At 41.3% G+C, this 18960-nt stretch overlaps 1 protein-coding gene across 2 annotated transcripts in view; it reads left to right on the plus strand.

The window, feature by feature from the left end:
* LOC143839836 (uncharacterized) overlaps window positions 1-18960 on the plus strand; it is a 75708-nt gene that overhangs the window by 12485 nt on the left and 44263 nt on the right. For both annotated transcript variants that reach the window (XM_077342418.1, XM_077342419.1), the window contains exons 3-4: window positions 14010-14131; window positions 15938-16075. In XM_077342418.1, coding sequence (XP_077198533.1) covers window positions 14010-14131; window positions 15938-16034 — 219 coding nt within the window. In that variant the 3' untranslated portion in view covers window positions 16035-16075. The remainder of the gene's footprint in view (window positions 1-14009; window positions 14132-15937; window positions 16076-18960) is intronic.

An 18960-nucleotide genomic window follows, 5' to 3' on the forward strand; every position in this document is an offset into this window, starting at 1 on the left:
CAGTTTCCCTTGGAGGAAAGGAACATGGAGGAGAAAAGATATAAACCACATTTGGTCTCTATTGGGGATAAAAGTGGAGTATAAATTAAGTAAATATATAAATACATGTCAACTAACATGAAATCAACACTTGATACCTAGTTATTGAGTCTTGTAAATGTCAGTCCATTGGTGTAAATCCTCTACTTTAAGGGTAGCTTTCTTTATTTTTAATTTTTTTTTTGTCTTGCATAACAGTTTACTTCCCAACAGTCTGAATTAGATCTAATTCTTAACACGGGCAAACAAAAAGAGGATAAAATTCACAATATGCTATGCATAGAGAAAGGGAATATTTTTAAAGACCTGAGGGAAACTTTACATTTTTCTCCCCCTATAATACAAGGGATTTGTAATGTAAAGGCGAAAACTGGGGGGGGGGGAGGGGGGTGATAGAAAAGAGCCTGGAAAGAAGAGGGGAAATTGAGGGAGATAAACCTGTAAAGAGAAAGTAGAGTCTAGTATGGGGGTATAGTTGTACATATATATTATCACTATTCACTTCACATCTGGCTGAGTCTGCCTCCACATGTTTTTTTGGGGGGCTCAGAACTGCTGATTTCTGTTTAAATCAGACTCGGATCTTGCCAGAGATCTACAACAATAATTTCTTCAACTGAAAAGAGCATTAACTCACCTGCTATAATCTGCACCCAAATAGACTCTTCTCCATAGAAACTGGAAAAACCTGATCACCGAGACTTTTTTCTCCCCCCTCCCTTTGTTTGATTGGTCTCTGCTGATTGTCTGATTTCCAGGAGGAACAGCCCCTTTAACTTCTGGTCGTTTCATTGACCCATTATGCACGGGGGTTTTAGCGCGCGTTCGGGGTGGAATGGCGGCGACTAAAATCACCGATAACGCACGGAGTTGGCTGCAACCGGCCGCAGATTCGGTGCACGCCGCCGAAAAAGCTGCGTTAGTGGAACACGGAAGAAAGCACAGCTTCCCAGGCGACCAGGGCGCTACCGAAGGTTGCGCCGAACTGACCACGTGCATAATCGGGGAGGCCAGAGGGTCGGGGCGGCGCAACCGCTCAAGCGGCTGCCGTAACGAACGGTTGCGCAGGCCGGGGGGAACCCAAGGGAACACAGACGGAAAGGCAGCCGGAGAGCTCACAGTGGAGGGGGGCGAGGGGATCACTGTGGCTAAGGACGGCAGAGAGGCCGGCCACCCACCTCCCACCCATTCCCAAACACTCCCCCAACCACAAATGAGAATGGAGGCAAGGTCTCTAAGAAAATACAAAAACTTTATAAAACAGTGTGAATGAACAAAGCACAAATATATAATACAAAGCTTAAAGTAGGGGAAACAATATAAAGGGGAAACCTATGGGGCAGAGGAACCGGGGCAGCAAAGAAGGGGAGAGGCGAACTGGGAGTAAACAAAGGGGAAGGGGAAACATGCTCCCTCCCCTCTGTGCCCGACAAACCCAGCAGGGCTGCGCTTGCGCAGGCTGCTTCCGCCCTTCCTGGCCTCCGCCTCCAATGCTCGCCAACACAGCGGCGTTTTCGCCTCGCTTCCCCTTGGCTCCGCATCAATGCCTTGACACCCGCTGCTCCAGGTTTTGCCACCATCACGCCCCGTCCCATGCATAACCGGTTTGCTTCGCATCTTCCCCCTCTGCGTTTTGCATGTGACCCGAAATCGCCGTTTCGGCGGCTGTGCATAATGGGCCATTGCCATGCATCCCCTTTAAGTGAACTGTTAAACATTAATATCAGAAGTAAAGATGAACTGTTTATTCCTTCATGGGCTTCACAATGGGGGAGAAATGCTCTCCAGGGCCACCCTCTTTCTGGTCTTTTTTTAAAAAGCGAAGGGGACATTTTACACTGGGATTTCTTTGTTTAAAAAACAACGTATGGAGGTACTTTGTCCCTTCTCCCAATATGCTGCATGTGTTTGAGGGAGTAATGCTTGTAAAAATACAGCGAATGTTCTGAATAAGGCCGACAGCTCCTATATAGCCAAGGTAGTTCATTTATTAAGCTATTTTCCTTACAACTACACCACACTGACGATCAAGGTGCTAGAGACTTTTATTTAAAATGAAAGCTGGAAATGCAGAGAACTTTCTTGATCTATCCGTACAACAGTATATTGATTTATTGACATTTTAGTGATATTTTCACAAAAAAAGAAGCCATAATATTGATATATCAATATAAACATTTGCTAAAAAAGAGGAGGGGGAGGCTGTGATGCCACTGATGTCACAATCAATGATGACCATACCCTCCTTTGAAAATCCTGATTATTTACAACTCATGCAGAAGAAAATAAGTCTTCACAACTATAAAAATGCAGAGGAAGTGCATATGGGCAGATGAACCATGCTCCAACGGATTCCAGGGCTTGTGGATTGACGACCAAGAAAATTAGATGAACATGCAGAAAACCCCAGGATTTATGAGTCCATTTGTTCTCAACTACTTAAACCTATAAAATTCTAGGACCATTTCCACACGAGGAATTCACCCCTGCACAGCCTCTTATTGCTCGCAGATCTTAGTGCTGCTTATACATGGTGTTGGCAGCAATCTTCAGCTGTGCAGGGTATGAGTTTTCATCTGGTTTGCTCCATGATGAGGGAAATCTCAATAAACTGATTTAACTTTCTTTTCATGCTGCAAATTGGGGTGCAAACAGGAGCAAGCCTGTCTGAAGGGAGAAACACGTGACAGTCTTGGTAATGTTTTGCCCACCCTTGCACTCACCTTCCCCTCTCCATTTTCAGATCAGAATTTTTTTTTTTAATGGCATGGTCCATGTTGCTACAGGGCCGCAAAACAACATGCCATCAGTACAAATGTGCTCTTCATTGTGTTAAAACACATTTCTGTGATTTTTTTAAAAAATGTTTTACTGTTGTAGCTTTTCCCCATAGCAATGCGGAAGTGTTTTTTTTTTCTTTTTAAAAATAATTTTGGGTCTTGGAGGAACAGAAGTTTGAGTCTCCAAAACAACTGCTGTGAAGGGGTTGGTGGCTTGCGTTGATTGACAACCTGAGAAGCAGGGGGAGAAATACAGGTTGTCCATGCTTCAGGCTTCTCCACATTCTCATTGGGAAGGGAAAAGCTGCAATGAGGCATTGGGATACGCCTTGTGCAAGCAGGAGGTGATGCGTATTTACCGCCTCCTTGTGGAAATGGTCTAGGATAGCCTCTCCAAAGCATCTTGAAATAGTCATTTTTCCACTTTATTCTTGTAACCATCTTGTGATGTATGCTAGGTTGTGACAGGAAGTGTTCCATGGTCATCCAATGAATATCATTGTTTAGTGCTCACTGAAGTCCTAGAATCTCGATTCTAACTTAAGCACTTCCCATTGCACTTTCTGAAAGATTCCTGCATGTTCAAAGGAGCAAATTTACCAACAAGCATATCATAGACAACACTTTGGCATACTGTTGTAATTTCATTTCATGCTGCTTTACAAGAGCACTCATGTTCCACCTGCTGTGGATAATTACTGAAGAGCTAAACTTGTGAAAGGAAGACTAGCTTCAATAGTGCCCATCATGCTGCTGAAAATAATACTATTCTCAACATTTATTATCTGATTCCACTATCAAGTGTAGTTGGATATGTTAGGTTTCTGTCTCTGAAGGCATCTTTTGAAAAGTCTTCAGTGTTTATGTATATTTTAATATGTCTATATAATGTGGTCCAGGAATACTCGCTTTTTGGATAGAATGGTTCATGGGGGCATTGTACAAAAGGGTACTGTGTTTCAATGTATATTGTTTTGACTTTTTGTGTTTCTAATATTTGTAATCCTAGAACCATTGGATTTTTATTGGATTGCACTGATTGACTGTGTAATCCACTTTGAATCTCAGTGAGAAATAAATAGATTAAATTAACTCTGGAAACACTCTTGATACCTATCTTCTTTGAGAAATAGTTAACATATAGTTATGAAAGATTCTACAGGTAACTGAGACTTTTAGACATTTGGATATGCATATAGAGCACAGACTGTCCTGCACCTGAAAGTGCATTGCTCCTGTAATAAATAGTCAATGCTAGGTAGCCCTGCCTTACTTGTCCATCATTAGATAGAATTAGTACACAACCATGTTTACACTGTTGGTTCAGGAGCCCATGTAATATGCATTATACAATGGTTAATATCAAGAATAATTCTGAACTTGGCCACTTGTGATCACGAAAACTTGTGAGATTCCAGTCACCATGGAGGGATCACCTACCAATCAAGGTACAGTATTATAGCCTTGGTCTAGGAAATATTAAGTTAACACCAGTGGCTGGAACAGGACCATGAACTATTGAATGAATTCAAGGAAAAGAAGAAAGACACTGTTAAAAATGAGAAAAGAAAACCCTGGGGAAAAAGCGAGGGAAGGAGAAGAAAATGGATGAATGTGTGTGGAGAAATGTCTGTAAAGAGAGAAAGAGTGGGAAATTTTTGAGAAGAAAAATGGAAAAAGGGGAATGGAGTGAAAACCATGCAAAGCATGCAAAAAAATAAATAAATGTAAAAGCAGAAAAATGAAGGAGAGATAGAGAAGAAAACAAGGAGATGCTTGGAAAGAAAGGCAAGAGTTTTGCAGTTCAGTCTGAACTGAAACGACTCCCATGTTACCCAAAATATATGTTAATAAACATGTGGCAGTGGGGAAATAGCTCAGCAAGAGAGGATAACGAGAAAGACCTATTGCCAATATTTTATGAGGTAATTATCTCCTTTTAGGAATCTGAGGCTCCTTGAAGCTGAAAAATTATTTAAGGGCTTCTCCATGGTCAAAAGGTTGGAAAAAGGTGCTCTTAAGGTTCATTTAAAAATAAGCATGAGACTCCTTCAGAATAAGATAATTAACCCCCCCCCCCCACTTTGTTTCTGGCTTTCCTTGCTACATTTAATTATTGAGGTTTTCTGTTTGAGTTTGTTTGGTTTTATTTGGGTATTTTGTATTTGAGTTTATATCCTATCATCCAAAATGAGCCTTCCAGATGAGATCAACTAATGAGCTAAATAAATATTATTATATTTGGAGAACCAGGTGGGAGAGATGCTTTTTGTTTTTTCTCACTGGCTGTCTGGTGCAAGTAAAGCCCCATTGCTGCCTGATTCATCTCCTCTAAACAATTATTTTATTGCTGGCCACTCTCACACAGTGTAACTTGATATAAGGTCAGGGATCAATGTGTATTGTTTATGCAAGCTAAGTAGAAAAAGCTGCCTCAAGAAGGGAAATGATAATGGTTATGTCATAAAAGAGCAAATGTTATTCCACCAGAGTATGGAAATGCGAGCCAATACATTTCTGTCTAGAGATGTCAATAAATCTTTTGTTTTTTTTTTGTTTTACTACAATATGTTTTGTAATGGGAGAGTCAGAAGATAGAAATGTGTTAATGACATTAGCACCATGTTAGTTTTGAGTACACTGAGGGATCATTGTCGCTTCAAAAAAAGTGGTAACAGTATGGTCTTGATTGACAATTTATCTCCAAAATCAAGGGATATGATGCCTCCCTTAAAGGTGAGGCATCTGTGATTCAGAATGACAAGGAGATCATTCATCATCATATTTTATTGAGGAAAAATATAAGATGGGAAAGGAGGGGGACTCCTCCTAAGCACCACATATCTACAATAATGGTTATGTAGTTTTTGAAATTTCAGATTTTGAACATCAATTTTTGCATAACAGTAAAAATTAAAAATTTAGTTCAATATCAAAGTAAATTTTAAAAAGTTGTATGTTACAAACAAAAATGAAAACATTGGTTGGCAAAGAACCATTAAGAAACCTGAAACATTATTTAGAGCTCAAGAAATCTCAAAAGTGGGATCTCCAAGTCCCAGCTGGAGGCTGGCATCTGTGCCACTGTGCCACTGTTCTGCTTAGTTTTCTTGGAGGAAACTTCGGCCCTCGACCCATACCAGTCTGGTTTCCATCCTGGCCATGGAGTGGAGACCGCGATGGTCGATATGACGGATGATATCCGATGCCAGCTGGATTGAGACGGGCCCGACATTCTTGTGTTATTATATCTGTCCGCCGCATTTGATGTGGTTGACCACAAACTATTGGTTCACCACCTCACCGGGACTGGAATTAGGGGGACTGCACTGAAATGGCTGGTCTCCTTCCTCCGGAACCGTATGCAGAGGGTGACAGTGGGGGATGAACTATCGGATCCCCGTGAGCTCCTATGCGGGGTTCTGCAGGGGACAGTACTCTCCCCCACATTGTTCAACATCTACATGAGCCCTCTGGCCCAGCTGGTTCAAGGTTATGGACTAGGGTGCCACCAATATGCAGATGACACCCAGTTCTATCTCCTAATGGATGGCTGAACGGACTCCCCCCCCCCAGATACATTCTACTGCCCATTGTATATTTGGATACAATAGACTTTGCCCCTAGTACACAAATAAATAAAAGTGTACAAAATCTTGTGGAACCCTTTTTGAGCCAAAGAAAAAAAAGTCAAACTAGCTTTATTGCCCTGGAGTATATCTACTAGAAGAAAACAGGGACAGTGCAACCCTTTTAATAACCTTGATCCTCTAAGATGCCTTTTGTAACTCTCAGCATAACATTTGTCTAGACTGTATCATTGTATGTGCTGTGCACTGTGCTCTGGGTTTTGATTTTAATTTGGTGGGTCAATTAGTAGTGGGCAACTGTTACTCAATCTTGAGACATGCCACCCCACAACATTCTATCTTGTCACCCATGTTGTTTAGTTTATTCATGAAAATACTGTAACAGGTAATGCAGAAAGTTGGAATCAAGTGTCATTAAGGAGAACTTGAGATAGAAACTGAGGAAATAACTTCATGGCTGGTTTGCTGTGGAAGGCACAAGAAGCCCCACATCAGCCTTACCCAAAAAAGAACCATAAATAAGGCATCCAGCAGCATGTTTGCAATCACTTCTCTCTTCCTCTGTTCACAATGAGGTAGGCGGGGCTGAAAGAGTTCTGAGAGAACTGTGACAAGTCCAATGTCACCCAGCAGACTTCAGTTAGAGGAGGGGGGTTCAAACTCAGCTCTTGAGATGAGAGTCTGCCACTCTTAACCAGTATACTACACTGGCACACCAAGGCCATGAACTGTATCTTGAACTAAATAACTGGTAACCAATTGATTGGTTTTAGAATGGGTATGATATATATGCTCCACCGAGCTCACAACCACAAATGAATTCTGGCATTTTGTAGCAACTGGAGTTTCTCAGTTGAATTTTAAAAAGATCCATGCAGAGTGTAATATAATAGTCTAGCCTTGAATTTACAGTGCCATGGATCCACATCCATGTGTCCCAGAGTTTTCATCCAGGTGATATTGTCAAGAGCCTGAGGTAAAACATGGCTTGACAGGGAATCTCTAGTTTGGTATCAAGCAATGTATTCCCTCAAGTCTCTGACTGTGGAAGTCCTGAGAATCTTGGGTTCAAAGACCTGTCTACATGTTGTGAGGTCTTGATGTGACACAGTTTGCAGCTTGTGATGAGATTGTGATTGTAACAAAGGAGTGTTTTGTTTAGACATCACTGACTTTAACTCATCTAAATGTTCTCTTTATTCACACTCCACATGAAAATGCAGATTTGCCCTGCCATTAAGAGGCTCTAGGATTATCTTTCATGAATTATTAACAGAGTACAGCAGCCACAAAATCTTTTTATTAATAATCTTAATAAAACAACACTGCCCTTACTGTAGAGACATTCTATTAGTTACATGTTGCCTGTTACAGCCATGACTTGTAACTGTTCAGCTCTAGAAGATATAAGCTACAGCATATAAGCTACAGCCGCCTCGAGCCTTCGGGGGGAGGCGGGGTATAAATATAAATATAATAATAATAATAATAATAATAATAATAATAATAATAATAATATTATCTGTATAAATGTGCCAAGAACCTGTAAATACATAATATTTAATCTAAACATGTGTTTTTAAAGTATTGCTGCCTCAAATATGTGGTTTTACATGTACTTGCTTAGGAATTCGGAAAGTATGGCTTTGGCTTCTCTCTTGTGATTCTTAATATTCTGCAAGGTGACTTTTTCACTTGAGTCCCCACTATTAATCGTGATTGACAGCTTCCCTAGTTTTGCAAGTGGGTGCAAACAAATAATTTAAAATTGTATGCCCTTTAAATGTGAGCAGCTATCCTGCTGAAAATAAATCATACAAGATTACACAGTTCATTTCATTTCAGAGAATCCTAAACCAATCAGACCTACCTTTTACTCTAGGCAACAAAATAATTTTGGTCCAGTTGAATTTGACTTTCTGTTAGTGTGCACAGGGGTCACATATTTCTTGCATTTATACAGATCAGGAAGTGCAACCATCCCAGAATGCTGATCAATTATTCTAAATAGTTTATTCCTTCTTTTATTCCTTCAGGATCTCATCATCTGACAATGTCTTTAAATCCCTCACCAGCTTGGGTGTCCTTTGGTAGACTTGTTTCAGCTAATTAGAGACAGTTTGGTGTAGTGGTTAGGAGTGCGGACTTCTAATCTGGCAAGCCAGGTTCAATTCTGCACTCCCCCACATGCAGCCAGCTGGGTGACCTTGGGCTCACCACAGCACTGATAAAACTGTTCTGACCAAGCAGTGATATCAGGGCTTTCTCAGCCTCACCCACCTCACAGGGTGTCTGTTGCGGGGAGAGGAAAGGGAAGGCGACTATAAGCCACTTTGAGCCTCCTTTGGGTAGAGAAAAGCGACATATAAGAACCAACTCTTCTCCTTCTAATTAACATTCTTCCTCAACCGTCCCAAGCTGAACACAATACTTCAGGTAAGATCTAATCAAGGCAGTGTACAGCAGCATCCATACCTCACATGACCTCAACACTACATTTCTGCTAATGCAGCCTAACATTGCATTAGCCTTTTTAAAATCACCACATTACTGTGCTGGCTCATATCTTATGGTCCCCTGGAACCCATATAACTGATTTTTATTGCCCAAATGCAGCATTTTACATTTGTCCCATTAAACTTCATTATATTTGATCGGCCCCAATCTTGCAGGAATGTAGCTGAAGTACATTTAGCAGTATGCTGAATTGCTGAATCTTAATGAATGGATTTCAAATGTTTCACAAAAAAAACGAAATCAATGCTTTTTTCCCCATCAACATGAAAAGGGGCATGTAAAATGCCTTGATTCGGTTAGATTAGGTTCTGATTTGTACATGGATCTCAGTGATCAACAGATTGTTCAGTCCAATATTTGTTTATGTGAATATGTATGCAGATGATGTGTGTAGTATTCCTTGATACTTATGAAGGGCAACTCACTGATAATACAAAGTAATCCATATGGGCCAGAGTTGCCGAACTACAGCAATATTTTTTCAATTCAATTCATAAAACCTGAAAAATTCAAACAATACTAGATTGTATGTATGTAAAGTTTAGGCAAGCATTCACTAGGATGATAAAACATAATACATAAAATCATGAGCAGTCTCCAAGGTCACTGCCTCAAATCTCAAACGCAAACATGCTAGGTGGTATTTGGGAAACCACTCTGCCTCAAGAGTCTTCTTTCTGTAATGTGCCTCTTTGAGGGCCTTAATTGGTCAGAAAGGCAGAATAGAAATGCTTAAAATAAATACAAATATAATAAATAAATAATGTGGGGATATTAATTCTTAAAATCTTCTGGGGCTATAGTAAGGATTACACTGACAATATCTATAAAGAGCTTTGAATGTTGAAAGTTCTGTATAATAACTGATGCACCAGATAAACCTTGGGACGAAATCCAAAAACCACAATGATTCCCCTGTCCTCTAACACTTCCCCCAAAATTGTCTGATATACAATCCTCCCAAAAGAGAAACTGAAATAAAATCAAACCATACTTACAAAGTAAACCATGCAATCTGTCAATTATACCCCCTCAAGTAATAGGAACTGATTAGCATAATATCTACTAAATCTAGAGTGCATAAACTAAAATGGCCATTCACTATTTAAATTCCTCACATAGATTAATCCACCCAAACTAAGTTCCCCTATAATTAACTGGAAACCGATTGGTTGTATATTTATTCAATTTAACAAAATAAATTTTGCAGAAATCAACTCTCTTAAAAATAAACCCATAAACTAATCATAGAATAATAAATCACTGAGTACACATGAACTCTATTCTAGCACCCCTAACTTCCCCTCACACAAAATAAAACTACCTCCTGCACTCACACATGCACACATGCACACACAAAAGATGACCCTAAGTCAGCTCTGAGGTTTCAATTAAGAACAGAACATGACCCACTGAAAACACACCCCTCCATCAAACTAATCAACCTATGTAGAGGATAATTAATTAACTCAAAAACCAGAATCTGTACACAATAAGAGGTCCATACCAAATCACAACTATAACCTGGACTGGGTAGCACTGAGATCCCACAACTGATTATCAGGGCCATCCCTCCATCATTAAATAAACCCATCATTAACCAAACCAAAACCAAAATAGTCCCCCAACTTAAGCAGTGACCAGGGTACAAAACCCCTAGAAGTAAAACGTAGCCAGACAAAAATCCTAGAGGAGAGTCAAACTGTGGAAAATCAGAACTAATATCAGACATGGATGGCCCTCAAACACCAGGTAAAAACAAGAAAGTAACAATAATGGGGTGGGGGGCAAAAGGGTTAGGGATCCCGATACTAAGGGCAAGAGGCAGAGATGGTGGCAAGAGAGAAGGGATTTGAGATATGGTCATGCTCAAACTCCTTCTAACCTCTACCCTGTGTCTTAGAGCAGTGGTCCCCAACCCCTGGTCTGGGGAATGGGACCGGTCCATGGATCAGTCAGTACCAGGCCATGGCTCCTCCTCGTCCTCCTCCCCGGCTGCTGTCTCGGGGCTGCCCTACCACTCTGCTGCCAGCTCATCATTGGTGCTCTCCAGTGGCCGCCATAGCTGGGGCTCCCGCTCGGTGTGGCACTGTGCAGCTGCTGATGACAGCGCCCCCCAGTGGGTGGCGAGAAGTTAGGGGCACCAGTGGGAAAGCAAGTGGAGCAGGGGTTCAGGAAGTGGCGATGACTTCCCTTGGCAAAAGACTACCCCCCCCCAGGCCTCAGTAAATTTGTCAAGCATTGACCAGTTCCTGGTCATAAAAAAGGTTGGGGACCACTGTCTTAGAGCACTAGGGTGGAGGCAGAAGTTGAAAACCTACCTTTGATATTGATGCCGTGCAATGCCAGTTTGCTTAACAACAACACCTCGACTCTGCAAGCCTATTTTGCAGAGCACAGAGTGGACCAGTTATGTGTGATGGAAACCTGGGTAAGGGCACATGAAACTGTTGCCCTTAAAGAACTAACCCCGCCAGGTTTGCCATCCTCTATACAGGAGATATCAACCTTCAGCCTGCAGACCGGTACCAGGCCGCGAAAGCCTTGGTACTGGGCCACAGGGGGGAGGGAGGTTCCCCCCCCCCCGCAGTGCAGCACTCACCTCCCCGGGAGCGATTGGCTGGTTCATCAGCCAATCGCTCCCGGCGCAGCAAATGCCGCACTGGGAGCGATCGGACAACAAAGTATTTGTGCGGCAGCTCTATGCATGCACGTTTGTGCAGCAGCTCCATGCATGCGTGTTTGTGTAGCAGCTTCGTGCATGCATGTTTGCCACTTGCAATTTATCACCGGCTCTACCCATCAGGCAGGTCACAAGCTGTACCTGATTTTCATCATGGGGCCTCAGTTGGGAGCTGAGCAAATTCTAGCTCACCCTCAGAGACTTATGTATCCTAATGGATTCCTGAATGCTCTATGGGGTCCAATGCCTCTTGGCATTTCTCTGAATGGGTTCGTCAGTGACTGGCATGACAGAATGCTGGCCACCATTGACAAGATTGTTCCCCGACATCCTCTCTGCCCCCATCCCAAGTGGGCTCCTTGTTATACAGAACAACTCCTGAAGAAGAAACAGGAACTGAGACAACTACAGCAAGTTTGGAGGAAGCCTCATGCCAAAGCATTGAAAACATCTTATAGAATGCACATGAAAACTTATGATATGGCAACTTTTACTTGACTTCCATCATGTCTGTGAACTCATGCTCAGCACAATTATTTAGGGTAGTTCATTCATTCACTGCCCTAGAGGAGGGGTAACAAAATAATAGTGAATCAGAAATTAGTTGTATACCATTCATGAGCTATTTCGCAGACAAAATCTCAGCAGTCCACCATGACCTCCCCTTGGCTGCCTCTAGAGGGAACACTGAGTAACTTCAGATGACTCACATTGACCAAAAGGACAGAATGCTAGCTTTAGCATGGCAAACTATATGCCCATTAGACCCCTGCCCACTGTCTTCCTGAAGCTTCCCATTCTTCCCAAATATCCCTTTGTGTCCACCTTGATCACTACCATCTCTGAGTGATCAAACCCTTTTTGTCACTCCTTGGGAAACCCACCCAGCCTACATGACTTCCCACCAGGTACATGGCAAGAAAAGGGTATAAAATCCCTTGTTTTGAGCTGCTAAAGCATCTCTCAGGTTACCTGCCTCTTGGGCTACCAGTCTTTCTGGTGACCAGCTTCGCTGGTACAGATACCACCAGATACCCAGGATTAGTGCAGGTTCATTCACATTGATCTGATTCTTTCCCAGCACACCCCATGTCCAGATCAATAATTATAAATCTTGCTGACCCTCATTTCCCCAAATCTAGTTTCTTCTCTTTGTTTCCCCTTGTGTAGGTGTGGTAGTGCAATTGTACATCTGTTAGTCCAATCTATTATTTGTCTTGTATGTTAGTCCCAATTTTCTTTTCATATTTGTTATCTCTCTTGGATTCCTAAAAGGGCACAACTGCCCCCTTAAAAATTGGCAATTGGTCTTGCTAGCTACCTCTCTCACATAACTGTTCCTCAAATTAAGAGCATTTTGGGTAACAATTTTGTAACAGTTTACATTAAATACCATTTCTCATTGAATCTATTTGAGCTATAAAAGGGTCATGTGCTAGAATGTGACATATATCATCAAAAATTGAGGAATTGTTTAAAAGGGCTCACATAAAAATGTTCTTTCATTCTCCAGCCTTATTATTTATTTCAAACTATAATATATATATAATCAAAATGGTTTGTGGTTTTTAAACTCCCCTACTTTTGCTGTTTCCTGCCCTTTCCATATCCTCCACATTTTCAAAGCTAAAATATGTAGAGTGCCAAAGAAAATACTATACACAAAGGGATATCAAGTACTACATTAATCAAAGTCAGCTCTCACGACTGTGGGACATTTGAAAATATCCCTCCCGTACAAACAGTAATGACATCTATGAACCTCTGTGATGAAGTTTGCAGCAGATCTGTTAGTACAGAAAAGTAAATAATATTATATACAACAGAAATGACTTAGGAAAAAATAATATCCTTATGATCTTCACACAGTTCATATTCATATTTCCTGGATATCTTTATTTCCTATCCATCTTTTATGCATATTGTTTTCACTGAACCAGTTAGAATGGGGGGGAAAACCCCCACATAGCTTTCAGCCTATTCCAGGCAAACGTAGACAAAATAAAATACATCTACATTCTGGCAGTATTTCGTTTTTCCAAGATGACCATCCTGATAGTTGAATTATCTTACAAACCTAGGCAGTTAAGGAGTGCAATCCTAAACAGAGTTATACCCTTCTGACTCAGTGGAATTAGATGAGTATACTTCTGTTAAGGATTACATTCTAAATCCCTCTGATTCATAAAGAGTTAAACACATGATTAAACTTTATATCTGGAAATGGAATTTTAACTGGATTGCTCCCTAATTTTTTTTTGACAGAAAATCACAGTCCTCTGCTTTCACATTCCATGTTTCATCATTAATAAAAGGGGTAACCTTTTTGACAGTTAAAAAATAGTTTTCCAAAGAACATTTCAACCATGTTCTGATGTTGCTTTACTAATACCACTCTAGGTTTGCAGCTTCTTGAATATTGTGGGGGATCATACGTTCACTACCCCTCTTGTGAGAAAAGGCACATATCTACCACAACTGCTGGCTCAGTTCCCCATCTCTCCAGAAGGGTATTGGATAAGGTAAGACTCTGACTGTTGTCCTTTGTCCTCCCACAGGCAATACTCTGATCCTGTACTTGCTCAAATTGTATGCTACGGATGAACCAGCAGATCATGTCTCTTACAACTAGGCCCACCATCAAACTGAATGGCAGTTCAGTTCCATTCTTGCCTCTTGTCTCCCCTTCATGGCATCCTGGAAGAGACAAAAAATGCCCCAGGTGGCTCCACCACACTGTGCAGCACAGCGGAACTGCCTAGGGCCCCTACCACTCCACAGCAAGTCAGAACCTTGCCACCCTGTGGGAGCACATGTGGGAGCACAAATCCAACATGGAGAAGGTGCAATGGGCCAAATGCTCCCCCGTGTGGGAGCAGGAAGAGTTAGGGTAACCTGACCAAGCTCAAACATGAGGAGGGAGCCCAATGCAGAGCATCCTGTCTAATAAAAGGTCCTGGATATCCAAGTTTTGGATAATGTTGCTGTATGCTTGATATTGTTATTCTCTATGCTAATAAGCTGTTTGTGATGTCAACATATTCAGGATCTCAGTATGTCTTCAAAACTTTCATAAGAAGCCTTAGTGCTTTATCAAACATCTCCTGTGTGACACTCTTTGTCCAGACTAGACACGTTATATTAAGACAGGTGTAAAAGCCAGATCAGGAGCTCCTGGGAGCAATAGGTGACTGAATAAAGGTTGCCTTACTTCATGTGGTGAAATGAGGCCTTAATTGTGAAGTGGCACCAGTCACATGGATGGATATTTAAAGTACATACTCCCTGATCACATGGTAATAAAATCAGAGTCCAGAAGCACCTTTAAGACCAACAAAGATTTATTCAAGGTGCGAGCTTTCGAGTGCAAGCACTCTTTCTCAGAACCCTAAGAACTCCCGTGTGAGGGAGGCGGCTCCCTCACATGGGAGTTCTTAGGGTTCTGAGGAAGAGTGCTTGCGCTCGAAAGCTCACACCTTGAATAAATTTTTGTTGGTCTTAAAGGTGCTACTGGACTCTGATTTTATTGTGCTACAGACCAACACGGCTACCCATTTGAATCTATCCTGATCACATGAATGTGTCCTGGACATTGCTGGGTTGGGAAATACCTAGAGATTTTGGGGGGTGGAGCCAGGATTAAGCAGGATTTGAGGTGGGAAAGGACCTCAGTGGAGTATAATACTATGAAGTCCATAGTAACCATATTCTCCAGGGCAACTCATCTCTTTAGTCTGGAGATAAGCTATAAATCCAGGGAAACCCCAGGTCTCATCTGTGGACTGACATCCTTAGTCCTAGGGCGGTTATGCACTCACAGTTTTTCATCAAAGTCAGATCACTGATGCTGTTAGATTGTCCTTTATAAAATCACCCCCTTTTAAAACGTGTGTTCTTTAATGGCATACCAAAGTAAACTGAAATATATTATGTATTTGAGAGAGCTTTCCTCAAGTGGGAGGATACTTCATCCATTGTATTAGTAGGCTGTGATCAACAGTAATGCCACCTGACCAACACATGTTGCTGGCAGAGCCCCATGGGATTAGAAGTTCATGGGCTTTCCATTCTGTGATTGGTGTAAGACAGTTCAGGGGAGAAGATATAAAACACAATCATGTCTATGCATGCCATAATAAGTGTCCCTGGAACTGGCTTAAAGGGGAAAATCCTGGCAAAGCAAGTTTACAGTACTGCAAGGAAACAACAAAGAAAATGGCATGAGGAGTGAGTGACATGCATAATCAAGCATATTCTGTTGGGTTTTTCCATGGTGAAACCACTATCATATGCAGAATCAAAAAAGCAACTGTCTTTTTTTTTTGCAGACTTTTAGTGAGGTTTCCTGCTGTGCATAATCGACCCTGGACAGAAGGATCAACAAAGGCAGGCTTGAGGCCTATTCTGGCATGCTGGAAGTCTTAACCACTATAAGGAACAATCTGTAGCCAGGCTCAGTGGTCATGGTGAGTAAGGATTAAGAGGATGCATGAACTACAATATAAATAAGATTTCAAGTTCATTGCCAAGGCAGTAAAGTTAGACCAAAGGGTTTTCTCTTTTAAATTTTCATAATTTCTACCTTTTATCCTTCTAGTAGCGCTTCTTGCAATTTGAAGTTTTTAAAATTTACATTTTATCTTTGTTAACACAAATCAACAGAAGTGCTGGTGTGTGTAGTATCCAGTGAACACTAGTATTTGCTTCTGAGGTTCTATCTTTTCTCCTTTTCCCTAAGGAGCAGCTTATAATTAATCCTTGGGGAGGGTTTCACTTAACAGAGATTCATGACCAGAACATTGCAGCAAAAATGCAACCCATAAACAGCCAATTTGTTAGTGTCATTTCCTTCCTCCTAACTGCGTTTTATTTGGGGAGTTCTTTTTTCTAAAATGTCTATCATGATGTTTAACATTAAAAACAATTTGAAAGACAAAATGGTAAGCTCACTGCAAGTGGAGAGAACCACTAACAATGCAGTTTTAAAGGGAATGAGGTCAAGACAAAATAAACTAATCAGAAAGAGAAATTTAACAAATAAGAGATGTTTTATAGCCATTAATAAAACCCTTTCTTAAGATCCTGCTATAGGAAGCTGACAGAAAGGGAAGATTGTTTTGATAATTCTGTATAAGTTCCACTGGTATTTAGGCAACAACAAATTCGCAAGAAGATAACAGATCTTATTCTGTAAAATTAAAGAATGGTCACATTTTTAAACACTTTGTAAATTATTATTGACTTCTGAAGTCAAAAGATTAACATCTGTGCTTCTTACGCATAAATGGTTTTTAAAAACTTAAGACTGAGAAAACTTTTAATTGATTGTGATCAAAAACTTTCATAAAGTTCACACATGAATCAGTGGCATTATAATTGTACCCTACAGTATGTTTTGTTACCAGTTGGGTTTTTAAAAACTGATAATTGGAACTGTGAATTACCAATGGGCTGCAGAGCCCGGCAGCAAAAAGACACTTCTCTTGACACGCTGCCAGGTTGAGCCTCTGTTTAGAGAATCCAAGAGGCACATTGTGCCTCTGTTGGATGGGAGAAGGATTGGGCATCACTGGCACCCTTAAAAGGGACTGGGTAGGCAGGTTCACATTGCCAGGTGATTTCGAGAGACAAACAGAGGCTTATGCCCATTGGGTTCCCGTTAGGCCACCTTCCTGGGTTGGGTTTAAGATGGCAAGGAGTTCCACCCTATAGGCTGATGCCTCGGCTGGTTCTCCAGGGTGCTGTCTGAGACTTTGGGTTATTTACGGTCTGCTGACCAGTTCCTTGTTGGATTCTTCCTCATGTCATGCCAACTCTCCTTGCTAGGAGGGTAATAAAGCTGTGGCCTTATTTATTCCAAATATTCTGGTGTGGTGTCTTTTTCCAGTGGGCTGTACTTCTGCCCTCCTGCTAGGCAATAATAATCTCTGCAGACAGATAAAAATATTTCTGATACATTATGCATCACTAGAACTCTTTCTACACTGAGTACTCACCCAGCCATTATGTCATGCTGTCCCCTGTTGTTGTTGTTTTTGCCTCAAGATGGCTCTCCCTACCTTTCCCATGTCTTCATGGGGAGCCCTTGCCCCAATTCCCATTTGCCCCCACATTTGTGTCCACATGCAATAGCCAAGGGACAGGAAATGAAAACTTTTTTTAACCTGTCACTCATCATCACATGGCGAAAACTCCCAATCATCTTCCGGTGCCATTTTGTCTCATTTGAGTGACCCCTCTCCAAGTCTGAAATTAAAAATAAATAAATAAAATTATGGCTACGGCATTTTAACAAGCAAGGGCTTTTTTTTTTTTGTCTCTTGAGGACTGAAAACAAGAAAACCAAATCACTATGTATACTTTCCCTCCCCCCAAAACCAGAGTTCTCAGTGTCATTCTGGAAGCTGGGAGTGATGTTCTGTAAGCAAAAGAGAGAACACAAGTGACAAGCCAGCAAAATTGTAGAGAGTTTTGCTGGCTTGCCCCTTGTGTTCACTCTTTAGCTTGCAAGACCTCACTTCCATATTCCAGAATGGCACTCTTACATGCCCGTTGCTTTTAATGTATAATTATATGCTGTATTGTACCTGTCCTTTCTTATGTATTAAATATTTATTGATTATTGATTTGCTGTACTTGGTTTTGAAAAAATATATATGCACAGTGGCTTGACTTTTCTTGTTTTCAGTTCTCCAGGGAATAAAAAAAAGTCCTTGCTTGTTAAAATGCCAGTGTCATAACCCAATAACCTACCAAAAAAAAAAAAAAAAACAGTGTGGGGAGGGGTGAAGCCTGCCTGTGCAGTGTGCCGCTCTTTCCCAGCACCACTGTTTGTTTGTTTTTTTAAATCTTGTTATGCTGGAATAACGTTGTAATGCAACCAGCTTTCTTTTTTACATAAAAAATAAAAAGGGCAGGGGAAATTGCCAGGGTAGATGATGGAAGTGACAGGGGGGGGGTGAGAGCAATGGCCAGGACAGCTTGAGTTTTCCCATATTCGCACGGTCCAGCCCCAACATACACCCCATGCCAAAAAATGGAATACAGATTTCTCAGCTTTCCCTGACATGGGCCAACTCAGGGGGCAAGTCAGGCCTGGAGCTGCCTCTGAAGGAGCCTGATTCCATTCAGAATGAGGGGAAAACCACAGACTCAAAAAGAAATCAGAGCCTAATTGTCATGCAAAAGCAGTCTAGGAGGAAGCTCCAAGCAAGGCTTCAGGAAAACTGAATCTTGCCTTCCTAGAATGAAAGATCTTTCTTGGGTACAGAACCCTCATGAAGTTAAAGGACTTATCTTGTTGGAACTATCCTATGACAGGATACCTGTATGAGGTATAACACTGCCTCAA

The sequence above is a fragment of the Paroedura picta genome, chromosome 6, assembly GCF_049243985.1.
Source record: "Paroedura picta isolate Pp20150507F chromosome 6, Ppicta_v3.0, whole genome shotgun sequence".
Taxonomy (NCBI): domain Eukaryota; kingdom Metazoa; phylum Chordata; class Lepidosauria; order Squamata; family Gekkonidae; genus Paroedura; species Paroedura picta.